The sequence below is a fragment of the Octopus sinensis genome, linkage group LG4, assembly GCF_006345805.1.
Source record: "Octopus sinensis linkage group LG4, ASM634580v1, whole genome shotgun sequence".
Classification (NCBI taxonomy): Eukaryota; Metazoa; Mollusca; class Cephalopoda; order Octopoda; family Octopodidae; genus Octopus; species Octopus sinensis.
Window position 1 is genome coordinate 76,670,096 of NC_043000.1, and position 15,000 is coordinate 76,685,095.

General features: G+C 36.0%; 1 protein-coding gene across 1 annotated transcript in view; it reads left to right on the plus strand.

The window, feature by feature from the left end:
• The window catches only part of LOC115210503 (cytosolic carboxypeptidase 2-like), a 291,706-nt gene that overhangs the window by 171,171 nt on the left and 105,535 nt on the right, over nucleotides 1-15,000 (plus strand). Inside the window, exon 17 of the mRNA XM_029779107.2 lies at nucleotides 1,688-1,859. Within this exon, the coding sequence (XP_029634967.1) occupies nucleotides 1,688-1,859 (172 nt within the window). The remainder of the gene's footprint in view (nucleotides 1-1,687; nucleotides 1,860-15,000) is intronic.

Below are 15,000 nucleotides of genomic sequence, written 5' to 3' on the forward strand. Positions count from 1 at the left end.
AATCATTGATAATGAAATATGATGTTCTTAAATGACTCTTGAGGCCCGCTAAAGATTTGCACATTTTATTGTATAATAAACAGTTGTGCCGGCTGGCAGAAGGAACCGGTGCCACAGAATGTTCTTTAAATCCTCCAACTGAACGGCACACCTTTCCATTGGTTGCACATGTCCTGTTGTCAACAATAGTGTATCATAATTTACAAGGGGTCGATTACCATGGCTTCTTTTATGGCTGACCAGGCCTGCACGACTTAAGCGCGACTTAACCCAATAGGTTAAGCCCAAATCACCGATTTTTCGGTTTTCTCAACAATGGGTACATCTTTCGTCGATATACATTCGCGAATGATGTACACATTTGTTACAACCACCCTTATCATGTGTATGTGTGTGTGTGTGTGTGTGTGTGTATGTGTGTGTGTGTGTGTGTGTGTGTGCATGTGTGTGTAAATGTATGTATGTATTTACGTATGTTTGTATATATGTATGTGTATATAATAAAAGTAGACAGATTAGTTATCTAGCATTGCTACAATTCTTTCATTAGGAAAATACAATTAGTTAGATCGTATAATACGTTACAAAACTCCCAATCAAGCAATCAGGTAAACAGGTGAGTAACGACTTGATAAAGCAACAAATTATCAATATGTGAAATTTCTAAGCAGAATACCAACATTTAAGAAATTTAAGGTCGTCTGCGAGCAGTCAATCAAGAAACGATAGTAGAATAAGTTCGCAAATATAAAGTCAATTATTAGGGGTATCTATAAGGAGTCATTAAACTTAGCAATATCGCTTGCAAAGGCGAGCAGAAACAGAAATTACTCAAATATAGTAGACAGCAGGCGTTCTCTCTCTTACACATAGATGCACACACATACATTATATATATATATATATATATATATATATATATGAATAAAATAGAAAATAGATAAATTCTTGATCAACAACAAATTGACTACCATCGATTATTATTTTTCTTTTAAATACAAAACTTTATCCCCTCTAGCAGCTGCTTCTGCTTCCAATGTCCGACAGCGCTGCTAAGGAAAATTCTGAGAATAATATTCGTCATATTCTATAGCACGTACGATCTCGAACATGGAGTTTCGTCAGAGAGAAGAAAGATACATAAAATAAAAGAAAAGAAAAGAGCTGAGAGAGAGAGAGAGAGAGAGAGAGAGAGAGAGAGAGAGAGAGAGAGAGAGAGAGAAGGAATGGAGGCTTAATATAGTTGCATCATATCATTTAGCAGTGTAAATGACTAAACTATTTTTGTTATTGCATGTACCTTATGAGCATAATATGCATGCATACGTATGCTCAGGGTTAACATAGGTAATTTATACTGGTAGTAAAACGGATATTTTTATCCCTTAGACGGTTATTCCAACCGCTAACTCTACTAACCTTATATATATATATATTAGTGTGTGTGTGGGTGTAACATACAGACATATATACATACATGCACACACATATACATATATATTGAATATAATATATATATATGATATATATGTATATATATATATATATATATATATATATATACATACATATATACATATATACATATGCGTTTAAGGTTACTTTTATAATAATCATTCGTTTATTTATCTTATCGAAACCAACCAATCAACCAACTATAAAATCAATCCCGATATAATAACAGTAGTTCCAGTGACAGCGACAGTGATACAGATTCCGAGATCAAACCTGAAGTCCAGAAGCCGCCTCAACGTCGACGAGAATCTCGCAAGAAAAGATCAAGATGTTTGCCACCGAGTGTTAAAACGTCTTCTCTAAAAACTGCCTGGACGAAAGACTCTTCAAAGAAAAAGACGAACGTGAGTATTTCCGGCATTACAGTCATAAATGAGGTGAAATATTAAACTATTTCGGTAATGCTCTTTTTCTGACCAACAGATCCTAATCAGTGGCAATATCACATCTTAATATATTATATATATTTATCATATATAATAAGCTGTGTAAATATATGCTGATATGCGATAACATATCTTAATCATAAATCTTAATGTAATAAAAACCGTAGATAATTTCCCTTTACAACCTTTAGAAATTTGATTGAATTTCATTAAGAATTCTTATAATATATTTATATTGCAACAAAAACAGATTGTTGAGTCAATATACAAAGCAAACGAGGAATGTAACAAATTGTTAAAAATACAAATATATATATGGTAGAAGTTTTCTTTGTTTCTGTCAATGTTCCTTGTTTCTATTAATGCTCCTTAGAACTGATAATTTGAGAAACTTCTACTGTTCCTTGAGACCACAAACCGCGTTGGTGAGTTGATAAGCACCGATTTAAGTCGTTCGATGTTATTTGTACAAATGTAGTAAAGGGCACAGTGATGAAGCGAATTTGTGATACGGTTACTAGATATCTTTTTGACGAAAATCAAATGGGTTTACATATGCTTGCTTTGGTTCTTTGCTTTGAAATTATTGTAAAAGTCTTTTTCACTCGAAATTGAAAATATGTAAACATGTTTCTTTACCTATATTTAACAACGTGAGAAATATTCTTTGAGACATGATAGAAGATGAGCAGAGATCTATCAAACAGATTTAAAAGCATAACTATGGTTCATAAAGAAGGATGATGTTGATTTGTTCTTGTCATTGCCGTCGTCGTCTTTAATGTCGACGCTTTGCTCCAGGTCAGTTCTAACCAAATTGACGTGGTTATCAACGATGTTCCAACAGTGGCCGTCCAGTATTTTTGTGAAATATAGTGTAACCAATAGCACAAAGGTAGTTTAAGTGTGATACTTATTGGAGTTGAAGTTAATCTAATGACCTGAATGGGAAGTTAGAATGTACAGTAAATTATCAAATATCCAAAACAGTATTGTTTATGAAGTTGTTGTTCAAGTTAATGTTAGCCTTTCTCAGCTATGATCAAGCGGACCTATTATAAAGATATCCTAGTCATGATGGTTCCCATCTTTTACAAACATTAGGATGGGATTCAAGGGAAATTTACTAGTTATTTTTAGCAAGTTGAGCATACACCAGCGCTTCATTGGTCCTACATTTCAACCAAACGCATAAAAGTGTCGAGAAACTCTCTCTCTCTCTCTCTCCTCTCTCTCTCATACACACATACGCGCGTTCTCTCCTTTCCTCCTCTCTCTAGCTGTAATATATATATTTACACACACACACACACACACACGCACACACTAGCAATGCAGCTCGGCGTTGCCCGGGTGTTATGACCTACAGGCACATTATACTATTTGCTCCTTTCTTATGAGCAGAATCGGCACAGCTGATATCTAATTGATGGCATAATGGAAGTTATCGTTTATTTAAAAGGGAAGGGGAGAGTATAATTTGCATGGGTTTGCATGAAAGTGCTTTATGTTCTTAAGAAGGATCATAAAAGGGCGTTAATAAGATTTTATATAGAAATCACGTTTTCAAAATTTTAATTTTCCCCCATCCTCACTGCAATTTCTTAATTTGTAACTTTTTCGAATTTTTTTTTGTTTTTGTTATATACGTAGAAATATATAGAGATTACTAATCTGGAAAATACATATATTTTACATAGTTTAATTTTTCTTAAAGAAACACTCAATGCCCCTTCCCCACCTCGCTCACCCATCACGTGCTAGCTTTCACTTTTGCCTGATGTTTCCCGCATGCGTAGAATTCTACTGAAATAGCAAACTTAAAAATACCAGACCACCGCCTGAAAACCCAACTTGCTAGAAACAACAAGTAAACGACTTTATTTCTGAAGAAAATTCCCCGCTTTCCATAAAGCTAAAAGTGAACATTGTGAGTCTGTAGCTTTTTGAAAGTAGTGAGGTGATGGGTAAAATTGTTAAAGATTCGTACTCTCTGTTTTCTCTCCATGGATTACCAAGAAAAAATATTTGAAAAAAGTAAAAAATGAATTTGGTGTGGAAAGGGAGAAAATTAAAATATTGAGAACGTGTTTTGTGGGTGAAATCCTAATCTTCAGTATCGCAGACATAGGAATCGGAAGAAATTTAAGAAAAAGATAAGGCGGGGGAGCGAAAATATCACCTTGGACATGCTAGAAAGAAGAAGTAAAGGACAGGATTTCTGGGAAAACTTTCTTTTAAGTTTACATTGGAGATCAGGTTTTTAAAGATGTTCATCACAAACACAAATTACACAATAGCAAAAGATAATTTCAATTAGATTTGAGCTTTAAATTTGCGCGTGCACACTGCAAGAAAACATAATTCGCACAGAAGTTTTACCTAGAGTGTGTGTGTGTGTGTGTGTATGTGTGCCAAAGGAAGTTATTTTATGGCATTCTTTTGTTTGAAGAAACAAAGTCCTAAACTCGACATATATGGGATCATATGATTGTTCGTTAATTTCCGTAAAATTCTTTTAATTTATTTATGCTTTGAAGAGAGGAGAAATTGAAAGAGAGAATAAAGAAAAGAGGCGACATTTGCTTTGAAGTGAAAGGAGAAAGTAAAAGAGAGGAGAATGTGAAATATGTACGTGTATATGAAATGGACGTGTGTTTGAGAGACAGAGAAAAAAAGAGAGATTGAATGAAGGTGTGGTGATGTATGAATTTTTTGCATGTATGTGTAAGCATCATTCATTCCCCCCTCTCTCTCACACACACAACTTTCATATACACATACATAAATAGGCAGAGGTAAAGAATATGTGCACCACCCGTTTTCGGCGTGACCCTAATCCTAAACACCGGATGTGCGTATTCTTTACATTCGGCCATAAATACATATGCATACGTCTTTTTTGTGAGTGAGAGAGAGAGAGAGAGAGAGAGAGAGAGAGAGAGTGATCGTATTTTCTCATAATATATAGAACAATGGATGTCTTTTAATGCAATGTTTCGGGTTGAGTGCCACTTACACATACATGAGAATGCACACATTCACTCTCTCTCTCTCTCACACACGCACATGTGCATACGAAAAAGATCTATGCATATGTTTTGATTTATGTACGTATACATGACAACACACCCATTCAGTCACTCTCTTTCTTTCTCTCTCTTTCTCCCTTCCGCTCTCTCTCACTCTCTCTTTCTCCTTTCCCCTATCTCTTCCCCCCCTCTCTCTCTCTCACACACACGTCCATTTTATATACAGGTACATACATCTTTCATTTTCTCCTCTATTTCACTTTAAAACATAAGTAAATAAATAAACATATTTTATGGAAATTAACGAACGCACATGACAGTTCTGCAAGTCAAAACGAAAGATCGCCTAAGCAACTTTCTTTACAGATGTAACTATTTCGGAGAAATATTACTTTCATTATTCATACATCGCCAGTCTCGTAATCGAACACTGTAATTTTGGTTCAAATTGAAAGTATGAAACTATTTTCACTTTCTAATGAAACCTGGTCGTTGTAACTTTCAATATCAATTCGTTTCACTGTTGGGTGAGTGCGTGGGGGGGGGGATAAAGCCACATACATATACTAAGACACGCACTCACACACACATGCACACACACACATACATATATTAACGCACACCTCAAGCCTTTCTCTGTTCCTCTGTGCGTCTGTGTCTTTAGATGTGTGTGTTTGTGTGCGTGTCAGTCGTCACAAAAATGTATGTATACTGACAGGCAACAAACACCGCCACATACATATACTCGTCAGTCATTGGTCTAACGTGCACAACGAACGAGCGAACACACTCATATAGAAAATGTGACGTCATCGTTGTTGTGGTGGTGGTGGTGATGGTAAAAGATGTCGTTTACAATAGATGATTAAAAGAAAAATGATAATGTTAAATCTTTGTAATGCGAATACGTGAGTGAAAATATAGTTTAGTTGGTAGCCAAAAGCTTACTGAATCTTTTGATACCCCATACGTCAAAATCGGTAACTCGGTTTTGGAATGCATAAGGAACATGCGCACACCTACATACACATACAAACTCTCTTATATATATATATATATATATATATATATATATATATATATATATATATATATATATATATATATTAGGGGGACCTAAAACTACGACCCATTGTAGCTGGCCCAACCTGTGAAACACACAGATTAAGTCTATTTATGGACATCCTCCTGAAACCCTTCCTTAAACATATCGATAGCCATATCAGAGATGACTTGGATATGTTAAACCACCTTCCAAAAGAAGTCAAGGAAGAAACAATCATGGTTTCATTTGGTGCAGTTAATTTATATACCAGTATACCTCATAATTATGGACTAGAGGCAATACAGTTCTGGCTGGACCAATTTCCAGCAGAAATACCAAAAAGGATCAGTAAAGAATTCATTACTAAATCGGTTGAATTCATCCTACATAATAACCACTTCATGTTTGACAATACATTTTACCATCAAAAATCCGGAATTGCTATGGGTACAAGGGCAGCACCAGTCATTGCGAACCTAACAATGGGCTACCTGGTAATAATTGTTTACCAGGAATCTTTATCAACCTTTGGAAACCCCCTCTCTCAATACATAAAAGTGAATTGGAAACGATTCCTGGACGATTGTTTTATACTCTGGAATGAAAACACAGATAAACTCCTAAAATTCAAAAACCTATTGAACAGCATCAACCCAAATATACAGTTCACAATGGAATACAACCAAAAGGAGCTTCCATTCTTAGATATACTAATTAAAAAAATTAACCTTAAAAGAGAAACAGGCATTTTTTACAAAGCCACAGACGCCAAACAATACCTACTTTTTTATTCATGCCACCCAAGACACACTAAAACAAACATCCCTTTCAACCTTGCAAGAAGGATATGCACAATAGTGTCAGAACAAAATACCAGGAACTTTAGACTACAAGAACTAAAAAACACCCTAATTGACAGACACTACCCAGCTCAACTCATAGAGGATGGGATCAGACGTGCAACAGAAATCGACATAGAAACTTTGAGAAAAGTTCAACACAACAACACACCTTCCCCGAAAATACTACCTTACATATCCACATACAACCCTAGAAACAAAGAAGCCTTCACCATCATCACCCAGAATTTACCAATACTTCATAAGGACCCCACATTAAAGGAAATTCTAAACATACATAAAATCATTAAAAGCTACAAACAATCTAAATCACTAAAAATGATTCTCACAAAGGCAAAATTGTTTTCTGAAATTGCGGATGCAAAAGTAAAAAAATGTGGTAGACCAAACATGCCCAAACTTTCTAGAAGGATCGGAATTCCTTTTCAAAGAGGGACAAAAATTCAAGATCAAATCTAATTTTACTTGTGCTTCTGAAAACATAATTTATGTCATAAGATGCTCGGGCTGCCACCAAAACTACGTGGGGTCCACGGGACTATCATTCAGACGTAGATGCACACTGCATCGACAACAGATTGCATTCCCAGAATACAGAATGATACCCTTTAGTGAGCATATTGAGAAATGCGCAAAGCAACTACTACCACAATTTTTAATCTTTCCTTTTTATCAATGTGCTATTGGAACACCAACACAAATTAGACTAAACAAGGAAACATTCTTCATTGAAAAATATAAGCCCAAACTTAACCACTCTAACATTCTTATATAGAGAAACTCACCCCATTAAGTAAAAGAGGCATGAAATATAAAGCGATTATCTCCCTTACACCGGAAGAAATCACTTATTACCTCCCCTTACCTGGAACTCTTCTTTACACTTCATAACGAAGTCATAACACGATGTTTTGAGAAATTTGAAAAGTTAACACGAAACCGGTAATTTCTTCAAAAACTATGTCACTGTATGAAAATTTTTATAACATTCTTCTGACTTATGACTCAAATATATTTTTTAACCTTTTAAAACAATCCTTCTGTGGTTTTTTCACTTTTTACTATTTTCTCTCTCTCTCTCTCTCTCTCTCTCTATATATATATATATATATATATATACACACACACACACACACACACACACACACACAACACACACACACACACACATATATATATATATATATTATATACTTGCATGTATGCATGTATGTATGTATGTATGTATGTATGTATGTATGTATGTATGTATGTATGTATGTATATGCGCGTGTGTGTGTATCCTGTTATTTAGTCTTTCTCATTATTTCATCCTAAATATTCCTACTTTTTAAACTGTAAAGCATTAAAAATTAAAATTTTAGCGAAGGAGAATAAAGTATAGCTCCAACTACCAATTGATTTAACTTTACTATCTACTAGCTTAACTCCGAATATTACCTTGTATAACTGACGCTTTATTAGATTATTAGAAACTGAAACTTACCCAGAAATTTCATACCAATCCATATATACCTTTATCAATAGTAATTCACTTATTAAACTACATAGTTATATACCGTACTTATATATTCATTTGCTGGTTTACTTGTCTTCCTTTTCAATGACACCATGAAATTTTTATTTCTTCCTCCTAAATCTTTACTTTCCGTCAGTTTTTCCAATGACGGCCTTCGGTGAAGCTATGGCATTGTGATAATATTGATTGATCTCCCATTCAACATGGGATTTATATCTGTCGAGTTTGTAGGTCACAACATTAATTTTACATTATCGTAGGTGATTGCATGACATCCATTCTTGGATTTCGTAGGTTTTGTGAGAATGCTGAGTTTTGTTTGAACAAGCCTTCTGCTGCGTACTTCATCCATCCAGGGCTTAACAACTGTCTCAAGTACCTCAATGTATCAAGATGTGTGGTGGTATGACATGACCTTCGTTACTCATCGCTCCTAAAACCATTACAGTTGCTGGAAACTTCGTCTGGGGACACCAGAAGGATCTACACATAACCATTTGTCATTTCTTCTTTTAGACTTTTGGTCATTGTCGCGGTGTTTGTAATCAGAGGAGCACCAAACCATGCCATGTTTTGAGAATTTTTTTACCTTGTTAAGCAACCGCTTGGCACGGATCAAACGGTGGCCTTTCCTCAATACACACGACTTTTATCAAATGTTCTCGTGCCCCACAGTTCTGATAGCCCACCCCGACGCCTGAAATTCTTTAGAGATGACCCTATTTGATTTTTCCGGGACTATCAACAATAATGTTCAGAACTCGATGGATGAATTTTTGTGTACTTATAGCGTCTGGATGCTTAGAATGTTTGATGTAGTTGAAACATTCCTGCCAGAGGTTTCCAATTCCATCTGAACGCCTTTCTGGCACTTTGAAAATGGTAATTTTTAAATCGTTGTGTTCTGCACATGTGACAACAATTACTGTGCGTCTTTTTATTATTTGTGTTAACGTTTTATCTTCTTCGGGGTATCTGAAAGAGATAACCTTTTAATTAGCTTGAAGAGAGTAATATGCTGGTAATTAAGTGTCTCTAAATCACCACACGTAGACACACACACACACACACACGCACGCACACACACACACGCACGCACGCACACACACATGCGCACGCACACACACGCACGCACGCACACACATATGTTTCTTTATTACCCACAAGGGGCTAAACATAGGGGGGGGGGACAAACAAGGGCAGACAAACGAATTAAGTCGATTACATCGACCCCAGTGCATAACTGGTACTTAATTTGTCGACCCCCGAAAGGGTGAAAGGCAAAGTCGACCTCGACGGAATTTGAACTCAGAACGTAACAGCAGACGAAATACGGCTCCACATTTCGCCCGGCGTGCTAACGGTTCTACCAGCTATAGGCGCAGGCGTGGCTATATAGGAAAAAGCTTGCTTCTCAACCCAAAGTTCCAGGTTCAGTGTCACTGCGTGATATCTTGGGCAAGTGTCTTCCACTGAAGCCACGGGCTGACGAAAGCCTTGTGAGTAGATTTGGTAGACGGAAACTGATAGTAGCCCGTCGTAATAAGGATGTTGAATGATTACAACACCAGTCTGCTAGAAATAGACCCCAAGTTTCACACATGGCTGTCCTATATAGTTATGTCCACAACATGAGCAAGTTATAACATGAATTAGATGCTCGGAAGCACAAGTGAAGCTGGTTTTAATTGGAACCTCTCTCCTTATTTGAATAGGAATTCCGAGCCTTCCAGTAGGTCCACATTTTTTCACCGTTGGTTTCGTGGTTATTGTGTAAAGCTTCGCATTTGTTAGAAGTCTTTTTAGCGGTTCTTGTTGCTTTGCATTTAATGAATTTATGTGTTTTCAGAATGTTGTTAATTTTTGGATCTCTAGTGAGCATAGATAGATTTTGTACAATAGTGTTGTATGCCGCATTGTTTCTAGGGTTGTGAGTTGATATATACAGTAGTGTTTTGAGATAAGGTGTGGTGTTACGTTATGTTGCCCTCATTGTTTTAATGTTTAATTTTTTAGCACGCTTAATTTCATCGTCTATAAGTGAGGGTGGGAATTGCCTTTCAGTTAGTGTTGTTCTGAAGTCTTGAAGACGAAGATTCCCAGTATTTGCATCAGACACTATTATGCAAACACCTTTTGCTAAATTAAAGGGGATATTTCTTTTAATGTATTTCGGGTGGCATGAGCTAAACAGGAGATATTGCTTCGAGTCCATTTGTTTATGATAGATATCAGTTATAATTTACTTGTTGACTTTTTTATCATAATATTAAAAAAAAAGTGGAGCTGTTCTTTGCTATATTCCATTGTGAATTGAATGTTAGGGTTTATATTATTTAGTATTGATTTGAATTTCAAAAGTTTATCAATGGTATCCATCCAAATGATAAAGCAGTCATCCAGGTATCTTTTCCAGTTCTCTCTTATGAAATAATAGTGAAATGGATATCCATATTTTTGCAGTGACACTTCATATATGGTGAGTTCAAAATAATCCATTATTAGGTTCGCAAGAACAGGGGCTGCTGTCGTTCCCATCGCAATTCCGCATTTTTGGCGATAGTAAGTGTCATCAAATAGGAAATAATTGATCTGAAGTATAAATTTTAAAGATTGAACAATAAAGACCTGATTTTGCGTTCCGGAAGTACTTCGGGGTACTTTTCCAACCCGAATTTTATTGCTTCTATTCCATAGTCTTGTGGGATGCTGGTGTAAAGATTAATAACATCGAAGGAAGACAGTAATGCCTCTTTATTAGTTGTTTTTTGTAGGTGCTCTAACATGTCTAGATCATCTCTAGTGAAACTTTTGATGTATTTCAGCAAGGGTTGCAGTAGGATGTCTATAAAATTGCTTCGGCGGTGGGTTTCACAGGCTGGGCCAGCTATAATGGGTCTTAACTTTAAGTCTTCTGGCGCTTGGTATTTATGTGTGATTGTTTGCAGACTTCATTAACTATCTTGCTCTTATGTATTTTTGGTAGGCCGTAAAAAAGACTAGGTTTACGTTTAAAGTTCGTGATGTAATCTATTTCTTTTTCTGTTAGGCCTTCTCCATTTAGATGCAAGATTTCCATGTAGATGCAGACCTTTTCCATTAGGGATGCAAGATTTTTCATTGTTTTTTGTTGTTTATACCTTTTCGTAGATGGTATCGTTTTCGAGCATGGATAATACTACAGCACTCCCTTTGAAGGCGCAATGGCCCAGTGGTTAGGGCAGCGGATTCGCGGTCGTAAGAAGGCGGTTTCGATTCCCAGACCGGGAATTGTGAGTGTTTATTGAGCAAAAACACCTAAGCTCCACGAGGCTCAGGCGGGATGGGGGTGGGGGTGAGCCCCGCTGTAATCTTTCACCACAACTTTCTCTCACTCTTTCTTCCTAGATTGTGAATCCTTTGTACCTCAGGATGGTTTAGCTCACGAAATGAGGACAACAAACGCAGCTTTCGTGCCCGTCCAACCGCCAGTCTATCGCGTTTGGTGGGTTGATCTTCAAGTTGTCACACGTATTCTTAGTAGCTTAGAGTAGGCTCGATTTAGAGATTATTCTTTGTGGCTAATGGCGTGAGTCCTGATTGGAAGAAGAAGAAGAAGAAGAAGAAGAAGAAGAAGAAGAAGAAGAAGAAGAAGAAGAAGAAGAAGAAGAAGAAGAAAGAAGAAGAAGAGAAGAAGAAGAAGAAGAAGAAGAAGAAGAAGAAGAAGAAGAAGAAGAAGAAGAAGAAGACAGCATTTCCTTTGTCTGCTTCTTTAATTGTCAGTTCTTTGTCGTTTTGTAGTTTAATTAGATTTTTCCATTCTAAATTAGTTTTTCGCTTATGGAAAGTATTTGGGAAATTTTGGATATGATCGCAGAAGTCTTAACCAGTGATTCATCCTCGTTGTAGTCAGTTAGTGCTTCTGTGCGTCGTAGTTTTCTGCAGAATTCAGAAATATTGTCTTTAATTTCATTCTGATTAGATCTTCGTGGGGTTGGGATAAATTTCAATCCTTTAGCCAGTATACTGATTTTTGTTGCAGAAAGACGTTTCTTTAATAAATTCAATACGTTGGGTTTCTCCTGTATGTTTTGTTCCAGCGTGTGTCCTTATTTCTCTCCATTGGGTCTAAAAATGTTTACTATAAATTTTATTTTGGAAAATTTGTCATCGAAAAATACAGAACAAGTCTAAATATGAACGCATAACCAACTTTAATCTCAGTATATATTTTAATTCATGATCACATTCCCATCAGTGTACATATTTCTTCTCACTACTTTAGCTTTTGAGTTTTTGTGAATATTTATCCTCGTCCCCGAAAGATGAACAATTACCTCCCCTGTCCCCAGTAATAACAATCACCAATTACTTCCCCTTAGATTTTCTACTTGAATCATTCACAAACTTCTCTACTCACAACATGGACTAAAATCTTCAGAGAATACGAAATTACAATAATTTCAATGTCATGATTAGCGAAAGCGAAACCGGTAGACAAGCAGTATAAAATATATTAAAAAATATATTAAAACTATGTAAAGTGTGCGCATTTCCCTCTTTATTTGATATATACTTTTTGCATTACAACTCACTACGAGGGGATAATCGAAATTCCTCTCTTTGTGTTACTATATGTGTGTGTGTATTCTTTTATTCTTTTACTTGTTTCATTCATTTGACTGCGGTAATGCTGGAGCACGCCTTATACTTAGTTACTGTTTTACTTTTTATTTGTCTTAGTCATTGAATTGCGATCATGTTGTGACCCCCATACGCAGATACACAGAGGCACATAGACACACTCTCACACACTCATACACATCACATACGTCAGCTTAGTTTCTTTGAGCCAAGAACTCACCTAAATTGATTCAGATTATTTCACTTGCACTTCTAATGTCTTAAGGTCAAGAGAGAACGGCAAACATTCTCACTGTGTCATTAAAATGCCAGGAATATTCCTTCTCCCTTGTCAATTTTTAGATAAGTATTAGTTCGTTTCCTTCATGGAATTACAGCTGGTCATGTTGATTGGGTATTTAACTTCAGAATCTATAGAGAGAGATTGTTAGTCAAGTCGGTGTTAATATATTTAACCCTGGGAAAATTGAAAAAGCTAACTAGAAATAATTATGTACAGGTAAAATAAAATTAGTCAATGTCTATTTGTGAGTTTGTAGAATCATTAACGACTTGGGCAAACTGCTGAGCGGCATTTTTTCAGACTACGGTAAACCTTCGATTATCGCAGGTGTTACGTTCCAACCCTAACCCTCACGTTGGGTGAAAATCCGCGAAGTAGAAACAGTACTGTACCGTATATTTTTTAATTACTTTTATAATTTGTATATATTTATTTTATTACTTTTATATATTTCAGCTTTTATAAACTCTCTCCACACTCTTAGGAGTACCCGTGTCTTCTCTTTTATTGCCTTCCGAGTTTCGTTTTTCATACAGTATGTGCGACTCTTTGTTTACACATCTACGGTATACTACGTATTTTCTTTATTACGATTTAATTAATGTGTTGTACAGTGCAGTACTGTATAGTATCTTAATTTATTAATTTATTAATTTTTAGGCGTGAAAATGATTATTTTACCACAGAAATAATTAAAATCTAAAAAGAATTTAAATACCTATCAGCCGTAGAAACACGTGATATACTGAGGAGACCCCGCTATAAATTTACATATATTAGCCAGAAAAACCCGCGATGTACAGAGGGCGTGATAGGTGAACCGTGATATGGCGTGTAATTACTATACTTATGTCCTTGGGATCAAATTCCGCCGCGGTCTACTTTGCCTTTCATTCTTTCGGAGTGGTTAAAATAAGTACCAGTTTTACACTGGGCTCGATATAATTGACTTACTTTCCTTTAAAATAACTAGCTTTGTGCCAAAATTTGAAACCATTATTAATTTTTTTACGGCAAGTAGGGGAGACAACTCCAAACGTTTCGTATTTCTTATGATTTCACCAGTGAAGTTTCGTATTCGTTGTACGTACCGATCTATTGATGGTAGAATAACTATCAGGTTGTATAAAAAGTAAGGAATGTTTTGAACTATGACGAATTTGTACCGGATTTTTATAGAGTTTGCAATTGTCTGATAATACAGATGTAGATTTACCCAAATGCATCAATATATTTTTCACCGTTGTCACAGTAATTTGAAATGGAACTGTCAAAGTGCAATATTCAAGCAATTTTGCTATTTAACTTCCAAAAAGGACGTAAATCAGCTGAAACTGTTCGCGATATCAATGAAACATTTGGTGAGGAACTGACCAGTGAGTAATCAGCTGGAAAATAGTTTAAACGATTTCGCAGTGGAGACCTGAGCCTTGAAGATCGTGAGCGTAGTGGACGCCCATCTGTCATCGATGACGGTCAATTTAAAACTGGCATTGAGAAAGATCCACATAAAACCACTCGAGAACCTACAAAAGATCTTCAAGTTAGTGAGAAAACTGCCTGCAACCATTTACATGCGATCAGAAAATCAAAGAAGCTCGACAAATGGGTACCTCACGATTTGAATGAAAACCAGAAAATGCGCAGATACGAAATTTGCTCTTCTCTGTAACCAGATCGATCCATATTTCAACCACATTGTAACTTGCGATGAAAAGTGGATTCTGTACAATAATA